Genomic DNA, 21,340 nt, shown 5'->3' with positions numbered 1-21,340 from the left:
TTACTGATTCCTAATCATTGTGATTCGGACATCACTGTCATATGTATGTATGTATGTATGTAGATTTAGACTTCTTATCCCAGCAGGCCCTTAGCTTTACAGTGCTATGGCCAGAGCCCAATGGAAGAAATGTAAATATCACAGATCAAGACAGAGCAGGATCCTTGAGAAGCCAAGGATAATGGGCACCTGGTAATCAGGAAACAATTAATCTTATCTCTAACACAGGCATCTATAAATAGGGCAATTTATCATGCATTTCACAACGTCTACTACAACTGTATATCTCTTAAGTTTTAAATGATGCTATGCTCTTGGAACTATTTATACTAGCAGGCTGCTGCCCACTGTTTCAGAGTGAGTCATCAGAGATATCTTAATTTTTCTACTTTTGTTATAAAGCAGTTTGATTTTTTTGAGCTCTCACGGGTATAATTGATTTTGGATGTCATAAGGGTTCTGAGTTGTGAAATGTTAAGTAACAATGTTCTAGGCTTTTCAGTGGAGTGGTTACAGTCCAGGACAAATAAACAGTTTAAACAAGTCAAGTCACGAATTCTCTATTCTCTAATTGTTTGCTTTTTTTTTTCTTTTCTTTTACCTTTTTGTAGCTCTTTGTTATTGCCTGTCTTTGTCATCATCATGCTGAATGTTTGGGCCTCTCTGTACATTTCTAACTTGTGTTCTTTTTTCTACCTTTTCTTTGAGGTCTCCTTCTTTTTATCCTCTTTTGGTAATGTTGTCTGGGCCCCCTGAGCTCTTACATTTTTGTGCTTTAGCAATTATATTTTATAGAGTGGTCTTATAGCCTAAATATTTACACTCACCATCTCTCTTCTTTCCTACCCAGTAGAAATAATAGCTATTTTACATATGGGACTTAAAAGTTTAAAATGTAATGTCCTGTATATTATTTCACGTTAAAGAAAGTGAAAGTTCTTTTAAAGTACAATTATTTTAATTATAAAAGCCACTTAAAGGAGTGCTGTTATCTTAAAATATAGTCTTTTGATAATCTCCAGATAGTAGCAATTAAGATGAGCCCCCCTTCGGCAATCCTTTTTCCTTTCATATGGAAAGAGCAGCATATGCCTCTTTGCAAATATGCAAAATTCAAACCTAAAGAGGTATTGAACATCTCAGAACACAACAATTTTAAATATAGCTGGTCTGTTATCCACCTGGTTTATCCACCTCTATTTTTTGAGGTCCACAGGGCCACAAAGTCTAGTTTTGAACTGCCTTTTCCTTCATTCCAGGGTTTTAGTATTCCTTTTGTTATGTTCAATTTTCAGTGGGAATGAGCAGGCGCTGTATGGTCACAAGTGAGAGAAGCTTCTGGAAACAGAGCAGCCTCAGCTGCTGCCCCACAGGTGTCTGGCCCACAGCCCTGCGGCCTCGTGTTCTTTCCACCAGTCACCGATGCACCGTGCATGGGGGATTCTTGCTAGGGGCCTTGTAGAGATACTGTAAAACAATACTGCTTCCGGGTGCCAGATTTTTTATGAGTTTGGTGGGTGTTTGATTGACAAGCATACCGGTGAAATTAGGTAGGATTATAAAACTGTGTTTTATCATAATGCCTTAATGTATTGTCAGTCATGATTTTTATAATTTCTCATTCACTTGTGGTGAGATTGTCTGAAAACTTTATTTCTGCTTTCTTTTGAGTCCTATACACTTTTGGGAAAGATTTGTTTGCTCCTTCATACTACTAGTAATAGTAATAATAAAAATAATGAGGAGGAATGTCATTACAACAAATTGAGACAATTTTCTGTGTACCTAGCACTTGGCTATGCGAGGCATTTAGATAACGTCCATACTGAGCTCCAGATATGTACTGGGCACTGCGCTACACCCTTGATAAACATGATTTCACTTAATTATTGAAAAAAACCTCAAAAGAATGGTTTTCGCCATTTTCCAGATGAGGAAATTGATCCTCAGATGCAAAAAGTCACATGTTCTTTCGAAACAGCTTTAAGTTTTTATTCCACACAGCTTCTTGGCAGCAGCTAAGGGACAAAGACATGGAGATAGAATGAAAGGTGGCCTTGGGGGGTACTATGACCAGGGTCAAACTTTGTAAATGCAGGTTATTTTTCAGTCTGATATTTTAATGTCAATGATTACCCTGAAAGAAATAACGGTACTAATACTTATAAGGTCAAACAAGACCTAGAGTATTGATGAGGAAGCCTCAACCAAAGCTGTCTTTTAACTTTTAGACTAGGCAAGGGATCTTTCAAATGAATGAATTAACTGCAAATTAATTAAAGTTAATTAAATAGTAGGCCACACACTAAATTAATGTGTAGTGCCACTGACAGAAACAGGCGCTCTTTGAGAGGCTAGTGATTTAAGAAACTTTTTTCATTGTCTTTGAAAATAATTAAATCTGCATTTCAGTGTTAATACAATCACTAATGAAAAGAATCTTATACTAACAGAACAGGAAGGGACTTTAGAACTCATGTATGTTAGCCCTGTCCAATTAGGATGAAAAATGAAGCCCAAAGCAATGACCTTGACTTGCCTGGTCCTAGAGGCAGTTATTGGCCAAATTAGGTCTACTGAGAACCTGCTTAAAAATAGACCCCTATCATGATTAAGCATGAAAATTTATATTTTAAAATAGTACCATTTTTTTTTTCCTTTGGCCTGTATAATTTCCTTTGGGAGATATTTTAACTGAATCATCAGAATTGTTTCTACATATTATTCAATAGTATTTTTCTGTATTAGAATATGTTTTACTCTAATAGTAATAGAATTTTGTCTTTATAAATGTAATTATACTTCACTTATCTTAATTCCAAAAGTAACTGTCAAATTTATTTAGTGATTAAATTCAAAATATATGCATTACAAAAAGAAAGACTAGTTAACTGTAATCCCTCAACTCAGAGGCAAATGTTAATATTTTCTTGTTTTTTTTTTCTTTTAGTCTTTCTTTCTAACATAAACATTATTTTTTTTCACTTAATATAGTGGTATTATGTATATGTTATATTCATCCTTAATATAATTCATATATTAAATAATGTATTTTATCATATCATTAAATATTAATCTATGACATCTCATTCTCGGTTGCTATTTCTATCTTAAACCAGTCCCTGATTGTTATTTTAGATGAGTCCTGGTATTTTACCTTAAAAAACACTTGTAACAAAGAAAACTTTTATAGCAAAATCTTCAGAAATTTGTCTAATTATTTATATGAATTTATCAACCTACTTCACAGATTTCCATTTAAAAACTAAAATATCAATTTACTGAGATTCAAGATACTAGTCCCATTCCACCATCATTATTTAACTCAGTAAGAAAAAAAAAAATCTAAATTTTTCTAAATTAAAAAAAATTGCTCTATTTTTCCACCTACTAAATGTTTTTAACCTCTACCCCAAAGTATTTCATTGTCATGCATCTGCTTTTGGTAAAGTAAAAAAAGGTTCAACATATCACCAAAACACAAAATAAATTATTTCAAGATGATATTGCTATGCTTTCAAAACTTTTTTGCTTTCAAAACTTTCACCAAACCAATCAACTTTGTCATAGTCCTGTTTAAAATGAGAATAGAGTAAAAGCTACAGTACAAGTTACACTAATTAGGTATAATTTTCTGCAGCGTTAGACCCTCGAGAAGATAAAGACACTTCCTTTTGGCTAAGCACTCCTCCAATCATCTCCTATGAAGACCGCTGGGAGAGACTAGCTTCCTCGTCCTGTATATGGATACTACTACACATGGAGAAATATAAGCACATTTCCTTCTCAGATAATAAAATTCCATTAAAAGATTTATTTCTGAGGCAGAAGTTTAAAAGAAATGACCCTGGGATATTCACACTCTTATAAACAATTTCCATGTCCGTGAGAAGGGGCCCATCTCCCTGTTATCCTGATATCAAGAATCTCACAAAACTCATTTGTACTGCTCATAACTATGGGTTCCGTGGGGTTTTCAGCTCATGCTTTCCCAACAGATGAGCTTTTTCATTTGTTCCTAATGACTTTGGTTTATACAAAGAGATCTTAAACTGTCCCCAGAGCAATCATTTTGCTAAAATGTTATTAGAACATCTTTACAAATTTAGCAACAAAAGGGGCTTCATTAACAATGGAAATCATCAGGAACCAAGGCCCTTAGCAAATTCAGTGCTCACCAGTCTTGTTTTATTTTCAGCAACGAGGACAATAATGTTGTGAACTATCCACTGACTCCTTAGCTGGTGGGTGGGTAAGGAAGTTGAAGAGTGGATGCCATGGGAAGAGATGCTCGAAAAATCCAGACTGTATTCTCTGGTTAATTGGCTCTGTCCTTGCTCTCGGAAGGAGACCTGTAAACCGGAAGCAGCGCGTACTCATGGCATCTGCTAATAGAGTCATTTCTTTCCTGAGAGTTTGGGGATTTGCAGATGAGACTGAGGGCTGTTTTTCAATGGACTATCCACAGGATTGAAATTAAATGTGTAAACATATGTATGTCTCATTTTTCTAGTAACCAAATTTGATTCATCTGCTGTGCACAGAGGGCCAGCTGCTGGAAAGCCTGAAAGTTGACCTGCAGCTTCTGGCAGAGCAAATCCAAATTATGGGGTTTTTCTCTGGGTTTGACACTGCAGCTTGAGATGCAGAATCAGCCCCTATTCTGGGCAGCTTTGAGTTTAAAGGCCTCCTTTGCCCGGGATAACTTCTGCTAGATTCCTTCAGGGTGGTCTCTCTGTCATTTTATCCAGCACTTTATTGCTGAGTGCCCTTTTAAGACTTTTTTTCTTCTTGCTGTGTGTATGGCCAGATTGCCATAGAGCAGTTCCTTCAGTACACCGCAAGCCTCTGTCCTTATGCTGGCCCAGAGGCGACATTTTAACAAGTTATCAGTTCAGTGCTGGGGAGCACTGAGGATACTTATTGTTGGAAATCTGGTCTCACCAACATTACTTATTTCTCAAAGACGACCTATTAAACTGTGTATTAGAAAATTAACTTAAAAAAAAAAAAATTAGCGGTGACCCTATGGCCAGGCCAGTTCAGCACTGAGAAAATGATAGGTTGGATGCGTCCATATTACTCTGACTACTGCTACTAACAAAAACCAATGTATCGGGGCACCTGGGTAGCTCAGTGGGTTAAGCCTCTGCCTTCGGCTCAGGTCATGATCCCAGGGTCCTGGGATTGAGCCCTGCATCAGGCTCTCTGCTCAGCAGGGGCCCGCTCCCCCCACCACACCCCGCCTGCCTCTCTGCCTACTTGAGATCTCTGTCAAATAAATAAGTAAAATCTTACAAAACAAAACAAAACAAAACAAAAGCCAATGTATCATACTTTTGTTGTCATTAGCCATCTTGAAGCTGATAAAAATGGGAAAGACTGTCTTGTACAGATCATCTTGGATCTCAGTTTACTATATCGTGGTGATAGAGCAAAATATCCTCTCTCAGAAAAGAGTCCCCTCACTTGCAAAAAGAAATGAATAAGGCAGACATCTTGATATTATTATATAGACTAAATAAAATGTGTAACCTGAAACATGGTATTGCCCAGAGGTGTTATTTTCTACCTCTTGTGCTCCTCCAGCCAGTGCCCAGGGCTTTGGAGGGACATTCATTTGTATGCACCTCTTAGTTCTGCATCAGCCAACAGCATCTACTGAATAATGAAGTATGGACTATTGCTAGTGACTATGATATATGGCAGTCAAGTTATTTCTAAGGAATATAGTTTAATATCTGGTGGGTTTCTTTTCTTTCTTTCTTTTTTTTTTTTTTTTTGCATTTTCCTTATTTCTGTATGCTTTTTCTATTGGAAACCATTGATATTGGTGATGCATTTCATAGGCAGTAACAAACTTAATTCAATGGACTCTATCCCTATATTCTCTTTAATACATTAATAACTTAATGACTCTCTATTAGAGCTAGCGTTAAGAAAATGTACACTGAGAAAAAAGGAAAATATACATTGATTGATGAGCTGATGATTTCAGTAGACATTTTATTGTTTATTCTTGCAAATTTTTTTGTCGATTGCTTGGCTAAAGTCATAACAATTATACAGTGTTTTGCTCTGTAGCCTATAATATTTGAAAGAAAAGACTCATCCTCCTTTCTAGCTGTTGATTTAGAGAAAAACTAAGTTTCTTAATTTTCTTATTATCGTTACTAAAGATGGAGGAGTATTTGTAATCCTGTATCGCATCTATCATGATTAAACGTGGAAGCAATGTTTTCTGAAGCTCTGGGCTGGTTTTCCGAAGCTCTGGGCTGATGCTTGCGTTCTTTTGTTTGGGGCACCTGGGTGGCTCAGTGGGTTAAGCCGCTGCCTTCGGCTCGGGTCATGATCTCAGGGTCCTGGGATCGAGTCCTGCATCCGGCTCTCTGCTCAGCGGGGAGCCTGCTTCCCTCTCTCTCTCTCTGCCTGCCTCTCCATCTACTTGTAATTTCTCTCTGTCAAATAAATAAATAAAAATTTTAAAAAAAATCTTAAAAAAAAAACAAAAAAAATAAGCAGAGTGCTTGTCTTCTAAAACCGCAAAGACAAAAGGCTTTAGTTAGCAAGTTTAAAGTAACTTTTGTCCGAACACTCCAGATCACTTAATTCTAGGAAGAGACAGAATAATATAGTTTTAGGCATTTCTGGGAACAATTAGTTTTGTACGATTCTTCTAGCAAATCTCAGCATGTGGTATCCTGAAGCCCAATGGTCTATATTCTGAGTGTCTTCCGTCCTCCGTAGCTGCTTAACAGAGCCAGATGAAGCATCTTCCCGGTGGTCATTCAGATACTTCCTTCTGTTCTCTAAATAGCCCTTCAACCATAGCAGTGTTTTAACCATCAGTCAAGGTCCTAAATCTTTAGAAGAGAGGGTTTTATCTTGCTATCCAGAAAAAAACACCTGTTATCACCCACATTCAAGTTACAAGTAAGAAAATTAAATAGTGGATCACTGAATATGACACAAAGCAGAATGTATTTTTTTGACTTTTTGTAAGCATTCTAGTGTTCTTTCAGAGAAGTCAGTTTTTTAAAATGTGGGATATATACTGAGACTTGAGAGGACAATATTTAGTAGAAAATTGCTATGGTGAGTAAACATGAGCTTTTATAACTTATAAATAGTCAAGAGTAATTAAATCCACTCACACTTTCCCACCATAATATTTATTTTGGAGTCCAAGTCAAAATTTAGTCTGTTTTTATAGTCACTTTTGTAAATGTAGGGAAAAAGACGATTTTTTTTCTCAAAATTTATTACTTTATGTTTTATCTGTTTATTATCTCTATCAGTAATCTTCTAGGTTCTGCAATGTGAAGGCCTATTTGAGAAAAATAATTTTAGGGACACCTGTCCGTGATTTTAGGAGAAATGTTTGTTTTATTCAAATTAGTATCTTCAACCTGTGCTTTCTTGCCATTCTTGGGTCTACCAGTTATGAGAGCAAAATCTTTGATAAGTGTATTAATGTTGGTAGAACTATAAGCATCCTGCTTGCATTGTTTCTTTAAGCCTTTATATTCTGACTCTTTTTAAGGTTTTATTTATTTATTTGACACAGAGAGAGAGAGAGAGATCACAAGCAGGGGGAGTGGCAGAGGGAAAGGGAGAACCAGGCTCCCCTCTGAGCAGGGAGCCTGAGGCCAGGCTGGATCCTAGCACCTGAGACCATGACCTGAGCCTAAGGCAGACATTTAGCCCACTGAGCCACCAGGCACCCTGTGACTTTGGTTTAAATATAGTTTCAAGAATAGAAACAAAACTTGCATTCAAAATACATGATTTTGCATCGTTCAATTGCCAATTTTTAAAATCTTGTTACTATATAGTATTATTCTCTTTCAGGTAAAATCTGATTAACAAAATCATCTTTTTAAAAACTGACTGTAGTAAAGCAACATCTGTCTTTAGTTTCAATGCTATGAAGCATTTAATTAACAGAAAACCACCATGGGTTGCTTCTTTAGAATACCACTAAATGTTAGAGACATCGTCTACTGTACAGGAGTTTCACTACTAGATGAGGATGTCTGGGAATTCATATGGATGAAATTCCACTCCACTACAGCGGTTTCTGAGAAGAAAATATTATTGGAAGCCTTAACTTGCAGTGATGACAGGAACTTATTAAATAGGTGAGTCAATTAATTTTCTAAATTTTTTGTGTAATGAGAGTACTCTCAGTTAATCAAAGTACACCGAACTTGATTTTATTTTCTTGAATATAAGCTAGTTATGCTAGGATATATTTTCTGCAGCTAAAGAAAACTGCCGTGTTGACATGACTAACGCTAATTGAATTGAAAGAAATACCTTTGTTTCTCACTATAAAGATTTTTGAGTAAGTTGATAGCACCAGAAGAAACTTGTGATTTCTTCACCAGCAAGATTTTTTTAAATTTAATTAATGAGCTAATTAAAATGCTATGAATTTGCTCTTCCCCCTTTTAAAAACAGAAAATTGTTCTGTTGATAAGTTGTATTGGTAGTTTACACAGGACTGTTCTAAAGAATATGACAAATTAATGCATGTAATTTTTGTAATTTTATAAAAATTTTTAATTTATTGGGCTAAAAGCTTTTCTACAATTCTATCCTTAAAGGCTTCTGAATCTATCACTGAATTCTGAGGTGGTGTTAGATCAAGATGCAATTGATGTGATAATCCATGTCGCTCGAAATCCACATGGCCGAGACCTTGCCTGGAAGTTTTTCAGAGATAAATGGAAGATATTAAATACCAGGTAGAATAAGAGTTCAATCATTCAAACCCGAAAGAATAAATTAAAGATGACATAGTAGAGATAAAGACCCAACTCTTTGTCTTAAAACTAAGGTCCAGATAATAGAATTGGATTTTAAAATAGTCATCCAAGTTGAGTGTTGCCACTCCTGTGAAACTCAGAATTATTTTAACGATTCTATAATATTATTCATGTAATAAAGATTAAAGACTATGATTATATATGGAAATGTGAGAGTAAAAATGTTTAGCAGTACAATGTTTGTGGAAAATCTATTAAGTTGTCTAAGGTTGAAGAAATATCATACAACTGTATTCTGAATGTGTTATAGAAAAATGATTTATAAATCAGATATAATTATTATATTACATAACAAGAAAATTAAACCTCTGTAAGAATTGTTTTTAAATTTTCTTTATATGTGAATATCATAAAACACCTGAAATAAAACCAAGATATAGAGAAGGAATATTTGAACCATTGTATAATCCTAGTTTCAATAGAATTCATTCCTGAGACATCTTGTTTCATGGTGAGACTTTTCAGCCTCCATTTAAGAAAATGTTTCATTATGTATTTAAATATATTATAATAAATGTTGATTTATTACTCTGATAATCTCTATGGCATTTTAAAATTTAGTTTATTATAGGGCATGTAGATGCTACGTGTTCTCAAACTTAAATGTCCCCAAAAAGTGAACAAACCTCTTGTTCTGTCTATTAAAAATTGGTGTGTAAACTTCATGTTTTTAAGATACATAGACCTTTCTCAGTTGCCCTTGTATAAAGGGTTCCATTTGAATGGATGTGTCCTGTTAAAACAACTCTATCTACAAATATTTCATCAGAAAGTGCTGATATTCCTAGAAGACACATTAGCTTTCTTGTATTTGCAGCTCAGAAATTGGAATGATTGGAAGATTAGAACTTACTTAGCTCTCATGTACCATAATATAGTGAATAGTCAGATACAAGGTGAAATTAATATATAGGAGCATTTCGCTTTAAAAAGTGTCAAATATCTGCCAATACACAGCCTGTGTAGGGAGTGGTTTTGTCTATCAGGGCTCAGCATAGTGGGCATGTATAGTTCAGTCCCAACCAAAAAATGTTTGGTTCCTACTGTGCTTATTTTGTATCACTTGAGAGTCCATAGTCTCTAACCAAAAGCTAAAAAGGTTGAGATTTGGAAATGTTTAAAATCTTGACAAATAGAACTGTCTTCTTCATCGGCTTCTACTGCTCTAGCAGTCCTTAAACACTGGAGTTCATGGAAGTGCTGTCCAAGGTACTCTATCTTTTGCAGATTGTCCCTGCTTTTAATTGCCATCTATTCCAATGGTTTCAATTGCTCCCAAATCTAGATCTCTTACTCAAACATTTTGTCTAAGCTTCACTCTATGATAGACAGTTGCTTGTTTGCCCCCCCTACTGAGGTGTACCTGCAAAACTAAACCTATCATTATCCTCTTGTCTTCCTTTCCTCAGTAAATATTATGGCCATCCACCAATTGCTCAAGCCAGACACTTGGAAAACTACAGATACCCCCTGGTCATGTATAACAATTAGGCTTGAGATATTGTCAATTTAACAAGTCCTAAAAGAAAGGTGCCACAATGCTGTAAGGGAAGCATTAGAAAACCTCTTATAATGGGGGCTGAGCTTTTGCTTCCAAAACCTCAGAATCTTTTTTATCTTAATTCTGAGAGTATGGTAGTCTGTGATAGGTATCCTTAGCACAACAGAGATAAATCAATAAAATGAGAAACCTTTCCAACTCACCAATACAAACTGTTCCTTACTGTGGGTCATGAGTCAAGAATTTATGTCTGTGGCATAAGGATCATGCAATCCAGGTGAAAAACTAAATACTTCAATTTAATGTCTACATGAAAACATACTAATATTTGGGAAGCATTTCAGAGAAATTTGGTTCAGTTTCTAAGCATGAAAAAGCAGAATGCCAATGTCAATTATGACTGACTAGACTGAAGGAGCTGTGTGACATACTGTTAATGCCCATGTTTTTCTTATACTCCTCTTTCTTTTGTTGGGATTTCCTTTTTTTTTCTTTTTTTCTTATAGTGAACTAGGTTGCTTTAAAGTTGAAAGTTTTAAAATATTTCTTCCTCAGGCCTTAGATCAAAAATATAAATATAACAATAATTCCTAAATCTAATTTTAGAGGAGTCCTTTTTTTTTTTTTTTAATGTACTACAACATAGACCTCCCTGAAACACTTTTTTTAAAGATTTTATTTAGTTATTTGACAGAGAGAGATTACAATAGACAGAGAGGCAGGCAGAGAGAGACAGGGGGAAGCAGGCTTCCTGCTGAGCAGAGAGCCCGATGCGGGACTTGATCCCAGGACCCTGAGATCATGACCTGAGCCGAAGGCAGCGGCTTAACCCACTGAGCCACCCAGGCGCCCCTCCCTGAAACATTTTGAGCCAAATCAGGAGGCATCTGATGTTATCCTGCAGTCACAGCTCTTTGCACCTCCCTGGCTCCCTGGAGAAATGACCTTGAAATGGTCTGAGATCTTAATGGCAACAAGATAACATTGGTCAAATGGAGCCCTTGAAAAGGATTCTTTAAAAAAAAAAAAAGAAAACAAAAAAAAAAAACTGAAGAGTAGGATTTCTTAAATTATTGCTTATATAACATCAAGCCTTTTTTTTTTTTTTTAAATCTTTCTAGGTATGGAGAGGCATTATTTATGAATTCCAAACTCATTAGTGGAGTTACAGAATTTCTTAATACCGAAGGTGAACTCAAAGAGGTAAATATTTTAATATAGGAGTTCTAATGATTTTCTTTTATAAATATATAAAATTATACATTTATTTTAACCACTTTTTTTCTGACAGACTCATATCCATTTCTTTAAAAAACACACGTTCATGCCAAAGACTTGACTTAATTCATTATTTGCAAAGGTATTTCTATTGTATTAAACATGAAACGTCTTCGGGGGGCACCTGGGTGGCTCAGTCGGTTGAGAATCTGACTCTTGGTTTGGGCTCGGGTCATGATCTCAGAGTTTTGAGATCCCCTCTTGGGGCTCTATGCACTCAGTGCAGAGTCTACTTGTTCCTCTTTCTCCCCCTCTGCCCATCCCTCTGTGCCCCTGCACATGTGAATACTAGCTTTCTCTTTATCAAATAAGTAAATACAATCTAAGAACAGACAGACATAAAATGCCTTCGAGGTGTTTGAATATAATGATTCTCAAACTCCAGGACTCCAAATCCGCTCCCAGTATCTTTGATCCAATCCGCTGCTCCTGGGCTGATGATGTGAACCCAGGTGGGGATCCTAGAAATAACAGAACCATCCTGTCACAATGACTCAGCATTAGGGTACAAAGGATCCAGGATTGTGTTAAGATATAGAACTTGAGTCTCCCTGCTTCATGTTCAGGCAGATTCCAGGGCGTGGATCACCAGGTGCGATTATAAAGCTTCATGCTATCTAGTCTGTTCAGTGGAATGAATTCAGTGTAGGAAAGAGGATATATCTGGCAATATATATTGAGATTAATAGTTTGTTGAAAATTCTGCTTGATTTAATCATACATGAATTTCATTAAAGAAAATGAACAATTCTTTAAGGACTAGTTTCCAGTTTAGAGTATATCTAATGTTTCTTTTTTTTTTTTCTTTTTTTCCTGGTTTATTTCTCTGGAAATTTAAACCAGCTTTTTTTTTTGTTTTTCCCCCTAACATTTAACTCACATTTGTAGAAGAGGGGGTGTGAAATGGGGAGGGATAAGTATGTAGGAGGGAGGAAAAACATATAGATACTTAAAAAAAAATTTTTTTTTAAAGATTTTATTTATCTGAGAGAGAGAGAATGAGAGAGAGAGAGAGAGAGCATGAGAAGTGGGAAGGTCAGAAGGAGAAGCAGACTCCCTCCTGAGCAGGGAGCCTGATTTGGGACTCTAGGATCATGACCTGAGCTGAAGGCAGTCGCTTAGCCAACTGAACCACCCAGGCATCCCGATACCGATTTTTTTTTTAAAGATTTTATTTATTTATTTGACAGAGATCATAAGTAGGCAGAGAGAGAGACAGAGAGAGGGGAAAGCAGGCTCCCTGCTGAGCAGAGAGTCCGATGTGGGGCTCGATCCCAGGACTCTGGGATCATGACCTGATCTGAAGGCAGAGACTTTAACCCACTGAGCCACACAGGTGCCCCTAGATCCTTTTAAAGGATTCTGATGAGCTGGGCTTCAACCATCTACTTTTTTTCGGCTGCTTCACTCCGTTACAAAGGATAGCTGAGATTTGGCTTTGACAATCATGGCTTCCTCGATTCTCACTCATCGGGTATCTGGGCTGTGACCCGGAGCTAAACACATCCAGCAGCATTTCCCTAGAAGCATCACCCTGGCACCACCCTTAACATCGTCTAATCGTGCCGGTGTTGTATGATCATCCCGCATGCACTGACTTGGATTCTTGCACGTGACGAGCTAAGCTAAGCTAAGTCTCTGATTGTAATGATTTGAAATTCAATTTTTACCCCTGCTGTGTGTTCCCAACCCTAAAGGATTTGGTTCTGAAAGCCCCAGCCCATGTTTTACTAAATTTTTTTAATAAAGGAAGCTAAATGAGAAGGACTCCTTTCATATCCATATGAAACAATGAAAGAACAATTAAATGAATGATTGCTTCCAATTTTCTCTGTATTTAAATGAAGTACTTTTAATTTCTTGATTTTACATTCAATAATCAGTGAGTAAAAGACTCATTTAGTCACAACCTATGAAGCCACTGAAGTGAACACAGAAGTGAAAAATCTCTTCTACCCTTCCCTTCCCCTCCTCCTCCTCTCTTGTAGCACCTTTCCTTCTCCTGCCTTCTTCCCAGTATTCTCTGCCTTTGCCTCCTTTCTTGCTGCCTCACTTCTGTTCCCGCTTCCTTTTCTTCACCCTCAAACTCTTGTCGGTCTTTCCTACTTTCCTTGTTTCAGGTATACCCAGGCCCTGGGAAAATGTCTTTTAAATGGATATTTATTTGACTTTATTGTACGCTGACCATTTTTGTTTTACTTACTTCTCACATATTTTTAATATTTTTCCACTTGATTTAATTGTCATTTGAAATGTCCTTGTAATGAAAAGTGCAGTTTCACACCTGAAACTAAACTGTGGTTTTTATTCCATTATCTACACAGCAGCTAACCTCACACCATCTGGCTGTGGCATGAGCTAGGAATCGCTTCCCGACATGGCCGCTTGTGCTGACTTTCTAGTTCGATAGTTGCCCTCTGAGGATTTTCCATACTTTCATTATCTCAACATTGTCTTTAAGATTGGGGACCACTGTTATAGAGTAGGATGGAAGTTTGCTTTGTATTGCTAATTACTCCCTCCTCCCACGCCCATTACTAAAGCAGGTGAGGAAATTCCAGACTCATCCTCTAATAACCAATGAACCTCACAAGCAGAAAACCCAATGCCCTCCCTTTGGATGTGGGAATATTCTTATTTTCAAGAGTGTATATATAGATCAAAAGGGAACGGGCATCTTTATGAATTCTGAAAACTCAGCTGAGGTGTTAATGACCCCATCAGACCCAGGGGCATTCGGTAGAGAAATAGGAGTAGTTGCAAGGTCCCTTCCCCAAAACTGCATTCTAGTACCTGAAACTGGCAGTTTCCTTCTAATTACGAGGCTCTAGCAATTCGAACACTATTTCTCCATGAAACAGTGTGTTATTTCCTTAATTTTAAACTAATGGAAGTACAACCTGAGGGAGCGACAGAAGCCCTTTGCCAGTTTTTCATACTGATGTCTGTTGAGCAATTCTCCCCAGCGCTCCTTTTTCTGCCTCTTGAATCTCATCGGCAGCCCTGTTGTGGAGGAACATAGATCCTGGGCATCACAGACATCCCATTTACAGTTTTAATGTTGAAAATATAAACCTCATAATAGGGCAATAGCTAATTCAATTCATTTATATGGTTACTGAGAGTATATTATGTTTTGCGATCTACTCTACAAATAATTTATTTTGTGATGTTTAGGATCTTGGGTACCCTAAAATCAGAGTTTCTTTTTAAAAGTGAAAATGCCTTCTAATGGAGAAATTAACGAACATGTCTAGAAATTTTATGCTAAGAACAGGAAGCACAAACAACTCTGACATCTTACTAAATGCTATTTTATAAAAATGTCTAAACTTGCAACATTTTCAAATAAAAGCAGAAGATGGCATAAATATTTAGGAAACACAATAATAAAAGCTAATAACAGCAGAAAATCTACCAAAGAACTGCAGAAATAAGCAAACCGGAATGCCAAGTGTCTTCCGTCTACCCTGTGCCCTCTAAAGTCAGGCAAAGGGTCTGGAAGGTGCTATGATCACACACCCCGGGACCTGTTAGATGGCTGCTCTGACCACATGTTTGCCAGAAGAGCTACAGAGGAATCTGGGCATAAAATCAATTTGTGTCAACCACGGAAAGTGGGCCATATGTGTTCTGATGAATAAACTACTCCCAAGATTCATTCAAGTCACCTCAGGCTCTCTGAGCTCACGAGGCTAGTACTTAGTGCACTTAAATAGTGATTTAAGAAATGAATCCCTGGAGACCCACCACTTACATTTTTTATTGATGGTTCTCTTGCAAGATAATCTGACCTACTGTCTTTGTTTCAATAACACATTCATATTCAAACCCATAGTTTGCCTTTGAGGAGGACTTAAGTGTTTTATTTCCAGTGTTCAGGCTGGCTTGCTCTGTCTCCCATCAAGGGGCCAAGAACATGCTGTACAGAGTCAAAGTTGCCAGTGGGTCATTTATCACTATCTGGCATATTTAGTACTGCTGAGGAAAGACTGTAATAATGCAGAATGTATTTTAAGAGCAACAAATATAATTTTTTCCTGATTGACATATATTATGTAAAGAATACCACTATAATGAACATATGTGATATATACATGTATGCTGTGATATACATATTTGTGTAATAAAACAATTCAAGACATAGATCATGATGTATTACTTGTTGCTATAGGAATATAGACTGAACGAATCCAAACATATAAATACCAATGAATTATTGCATTAATCAGTTAAAGTTTAAAAAAATATGACTCAGTGTTTCCATTAGACTTCCTTTTAATATATGTGTGTCTGTTACAGGCATATGTGTGTGGCACGGTGCCTGGAATATTGAAGACATTCAGTGAATTCTCATGTCTTCCCTTCTTCCTCTTAGCATGTGTAAATTTGGTAAAATGTCAAACCAATTTTCAGGGTAGCATCAATAAATCTTTGCTATATGTTGGATATTTTACATGTTTGTTTTCAAAGCATAGGGATTTTGAAGTCTTATAAAGGATATAGCTCTGCGATGAAGTCATCCATTGCTAATGACGTGGAGGGGCATGGGGCTTTGTAGGAAAGTGGAGGAAAAACTTTGAGAAAACCGATGGGTATCATGTAATCAAAGTAACACTGTCATAAACAAACCGAGCTACCAATGAATCACTTTCTAGATTAACTCAGAAAGGTATTAAGAAGTCCATTCCTTCCCCCATCCCTGAGTCAGTCTTGCTGCACTACATTTCGCTCCTGGCATGTCCTCCATGTGGCACCCACCATATGATGAATCACACCCACACTAATTACACCACTAATGTTTCTGTGTTGCAAGCTGATTTTTCACATTTGCCTATTAGCATTGAGATTGTTGGTTGGTTGCCAGTTTCTTAACATATTGAACAGAAAGAAAGACTGCTAGAAAGACTCTTGAAACAAAATCCCTGAGTGTTCCCAGAATACGTGAACTCTCTAGAGAAAATCTTATATCCAGAAAAATATTAGCAAAATATCTTAAAATGGTAACTTATTTTAATTAAGAGCTCAAAGTCTCTAGCTACATGAGTCCACATTTAACTATCTTTCACTCTTTCTAAGCTGAGTCACTTGGGCAACTGAAATGTCATTAATCATCCAGTTTTCACAGCATCGTTACTTTCTTCCCACCACCCAATATCTGGTAATCCTTTGCTGCTAAAGATAGTGTCAACCTCTTATGCTACTTATTTGGGGATGATGAAGAAGATTTGGATCTCTACCAACAAAGAGTGAGCTTTAATCCTTATCTTCAGTTTTTGAGGCTATTTGAACATTGATGTGTTTCGTAATTAGAACTAGCCTTGGCCACCGTCCCGTCAACCTATTACGAAAAGATAAATATGTCTGTTTTAATATTTACTTAGGAAACAAGATTCTGAATTTGGAGCTCTTGAAACTGTAACGTCCACTCTTTTTTCCTTCTGGTTCCAGAAGATACTATACCACACTTAATGGGCACAATTATATTGTATTTCGTTAGTGAGCTTTCTTCCCATATTAAATATGCCTTCTGTGGTGGCTGTGGCACTTCGTTTCTCATACAGTCTTGTTTACATACATTAGACAGGAGCTTGAGGCATGCATATTTACCATTCAAAACTGTTTCTTTCCAGCTGAAGAACTTCATGAAGAACTATGACGGAGTAGCTGCTGCCTCATTCTTGAGAGCTGTGGAAACTGTGGAAGCCAACGTGCGCTGGAAAATGCTTTATCAAGATGAGCTTTTCCAATGGTTAGGAAAAGCTCTGAGACACTAATCTCTCTCTTATAAACAATCCAACTCCGAATTTTGGGAGAAGACCTGCTTTCTATGGAATGAGGAAAATGTGCTATGTGGAAAATGGCCAGATTTTCAGCATTAACGTGTGGGAGGAAAATTTTATTTATTTATTTTTGGTTTTGGGGGAATTTTTGGTTTGTTTCATTCATTCTGTTTTGTTTCTCTACTGGGTGTTCTTCTCTAAAGAAACTCTTGCAAGTGACACTAGCCATGATGGCCTCAGCTGTACATTCCTCTTTGTACAGGACCAAATATGATAGTGGTGCATGCTGATGTTACCGTCAGTTTGGAAAAACATATTCAGAATATTTTGTGCATGGTTGTATGGTCCTGCCTGTGTTCAGCATGCTTACTTAAACTGTCTGATGTCGTATGTGTATATATGTTACATCCAGGATGGGCATTATACAAAAGCACAAAGATTATCTATGACAATCATTGTTGCAATGAAAGAAAGACTGAAAAGGAATTCTCTTCTTAGTCCTGGGCAATGTGGGAGGTGAAATAGCTCTTTAAGTGATCATTATCACTTCTTTCAGCAATTGGCTTGTCTTGCAATGATGACTGTGTAGCTAACTCATTTTCTTCGAGTTAAAGCCGTGTATACGTTTAAAAAGGCGTATAGATAGTGTATGCATATGTATATGTACAGAGGGAAGCCCTATATGTATATAGTATGTTGTACACTGCACTTCTGCAAAGAATCTCTTCCAATCAAAGAAACTTTATCTCTTTTTATAAACTTGTGCAAACTTTGAAAAGGCTGAAAAGAATTTGTCTCACCACTCTCCACCATTTCCTAACTAAATTTCTCGACTCTTACAGATTTTTTTTTCCTCTATTTCCTGAACAACAGTCTATTCTACTACATGAAAGTGAATTCAAGCAAAATTTATGTATAAACACTCTTCTAATTCTCCAAAGTGGCAGAAACATATCCTAAATACAGATTCTGTCATCATTCTGGTCAAACTTCCTGTTGCATCAAACGATTGTGCACGTTTAATAATTATCAGTGCTGAGAAAACGTTTCTTTCCCATCTTGTTTTTCCATCTCATGTTGTGTGGTCCAGAGGGTTAAAAACTTTCTGTGTGTGTGTGTGTGTTGGTCTTTGTGTCTGTGTCAGTCGAATCCTCCATCAAGTGACGGGACCTCAAGTAGGTCTGATACCATGTAATGACCCTTGGATCCCAGTCGTGCCATCCATTCAGAGGACAGTTATTTTCCTGGAGCAAAGCTTTCTCTTTGACATTGACAGCTCTCTTCTACCTAGGAATTTTAAATAGCCCTTGCCATGGCTGTCTGTTATGTAACACAAGTGCTTTTAAATGGTATTCTCACCCAGTAGGCCAGCTCTCCAAACATTGCTTAGATGATCTAAAATGAACATATATTAAGTTTGCCGTTATAAAATACCAACACAACCACTGGACCCAAGCCAAAAGTTTGTGGACCACTTTTTATTGTCCTGAGGTTTTGCACTCCTCCAAATCTTCTCGCAGATGATTGAGAGAAATAGATTCTAATAGTCACTGAGCACTGGGGGAAAAATAGGTATTTTAGAAACCAGAGCCATAGATTTATTTTGAGTCTGTAGTAAAAAGGAGCAATTTCCTAATCCATCAAACAAGTATCACCTACAACTGAATTTTATCTTTTTAGCAATTAATAACTATTACTCATACCTAACATTTTCAGCACTTCATTCAATTAAAACACATGAATTTTAAGGACACTGTGTGGTATTAGTAAGACATAGTAATAGTAGAAAATCTAAAAGTCATTCTGCTGATCAGAAGTCGTGAAATTTAACTAGTACTTATCGCATATAAAATCCTTTAGGGACAAGTTCTGAGACATGACAATAATAAATATCACTCTGCAGTGTAGGTCCAAAACATGTACCATATCACCCTTGGATTCATGGAATTGAGGTAAATAGATTAAAAAATTAGAGGTGGATGTCTTATTTTGTGTCATGAATTATTGAAAATTCTTTGTAGTTGTGACATTCTTTTTGAGTGAAATCTCCATTTCCAGATTTGAGTTAGAAAGCCTTTAAGAGTTCTTTTTTTCCTCCCCACTGTTAATAATCTTAATCCTCTTTCAGTATTTTAGTGGCCTTGAACAACTGGTTTAGCTACGATGTCAAATCCTAAATGTGTAATTATGTGCAATGTTTGATACCTCATAGAATATCTGTTCAACGATATAGTAGTATCAATGGCATCGAGATGGAATTTCTGTTCTACATATTTTTCAATAATTTATCCTTTCCAATGTTGAAGATTATATCAGGCTTTGACGTTTTTTAGTTGTTTAAATAAGTAATATTTTCAAAATAATAAAATGACCAATGATATCTCTTGGAATATTCTGTAAAATGTAGTTATAAAAGTCTATTTTCTACATAGAGTTTTTATCTTTTTTCTCTTCTTTGTATGTCTTACAAGTCCTATATATGCATGAAATAACAAACTGTTGAAATTGTTCAGTATCTAGGCTTAAATCTTTACTCTGCCAATATATATATATACAACACAAAAGTTGGTTTCAATTAGGCAGGACTAAATTGTTTACCATACCGCATATTAAATAACACCAGGTAACTTATAAATAAAACGTTTTCCCCATTTTCACACATTTTCCCCTTAAACTTTTCTTAAAATCTTCATGTTTTTAAAAAATAGTCGAGTACGAACTCTAAGGTTAATTTCTACAATGTGAGGTTGATTCCTGAGTTTCAATAACCCAGATTTTAATTGGAGCTTTTTTAAATTGGAGCTTAGCTGAGTTTGATTTATATTATTTCTAAGATCCTTTATATCATAGGACTGAGATTTCTGTGTAAGTGCTATTTACAAACATAACTGTAATATCTTACAAGGTTAAGATTACAACGTACTCATAAATTGCATTTCATTTGTGAAAAACTTCTACAAATGCTGTTTTATTGCTTATTATGTTTAACATAATAAATTATATTAGCCCTGATAGTCTGATGAGAAAACTGAGGCTCGGATTAGCAACAGGAACCTTGAAAATTACATAGTTGTTATCTGGGAAACAGGCACAATAACCTTAGCTTTTCAATAGAACCTTCCTACGACAAAACTAGAAAGACACTTTGAAATGCCTCTATCCATTGCACGAGTTGGAGGTTTTCCAAATACCAGAAACAGCATCAAAACACGTGATGAAATAGGACTACACTAATTATATTATTTTGTAAAGTCTGTGTTTCTAATGGGCATGATGTCAAACAACTGCATGGAATGTTCATCAGCAATTCACTTCAGTCAGGATAAGCAGCCTGATATTGTGACAAAACATATAGTTCATTAATTATAGTTTCCTTTTTTGATCTTTTGGTGAACACTGTTTAAATAGGACTTTAACATGGTTGATAATATGCTTTATTTTTATACATATTTCTCTGGTAAACTCTAACTGTAGTAACAGATGGTCAGACCACAGATAAAATGGTTTCCATCTAAATCAGTGAAAATAATATTCAGTAAAATGTTATGTAGACTAAATTGTGAAAAAGCAATGTTTATGCAGCTGCAATATAGGAATTCCTGAAGAAACTTACAATGATGTATTTAATTAAAATCCACTGGCTGTTAAAATTTTAAGAAATTTTTTTTTTCCCCCTGAGGATTGAAGACCTAAAATAGCTCAATTATTCTCAGGATGACCAAGAGATAACCACATGTACCTCTTAAAGACATGGTAAAAGTTTATATAATGAGATACTAAGATTCCTAAAAAATTTTTCCTCCCTTTACCAGAGATCATAGCTAGATTATTATCATTTGACACTGCTAATTATATAGGGCAAAATTCAATTTAATTAAACAAATATTTATAGAGCACATTTTATTTCACAAAGCACTCTGTGAAGGGAAAGGAAGGAGGAGCAGAAA

The 21,340-nt window shown here is 36.2% G+C and overlaps 1 protein-coding gene across 1 annotated transcript in view; it reads left to right on the top strand.

The window, feature by feature from the left end:
• Positions 1-21,043, top strand: part of TRHDE (thyrotropin releasing hormone degrading enzyme) — a 380,043-nt gene extending 359,000 nt beyond the window's left edge. The window contains exons 16-19 of the mRNA XM_044227809.1: positions 7,974-8,141; positions 8,610-8,750; positions 11,454-11,535; positions 17,244-21,043. Of these exons, the coding sequence (XP_044083744.1) occupies positions 7,974-8,141; positions 8,610-8,750; positions 11,454-11,535; positions 17,244-17,387 (535 nt within the window). The 3' untranslated portion in view covers positions 17,388-21,043. The remainder of the gene's footprint in view (positions 1-7,973; positions 8,142-8,609; positions 8,751-11,453; positions 11,536-17,243) is intronic.
• Positions 21,044-21,340: the final 297 nt, after the last annotated feature.

Source organism: Neovison vison, chromosome 12 (genome assembly GCF_020171115.1).
Source record: "Neovison vison isolate M4711 chromosome 12, ASM_NN_V1, whole genome shotgun sequence".
Classification (NCBI taxonomy): domain Eukaryota; kingdom Metazoa; phylum Chordata; class Mammalia; order Carnivora; family Mustelidae; genus Neogale; species Neogale vison.
The sequence above is the reverse complement of the archived record's forward strand: the minus strand, read 5'-3'. Positions and strand labels throughout refer to the sequence as shown.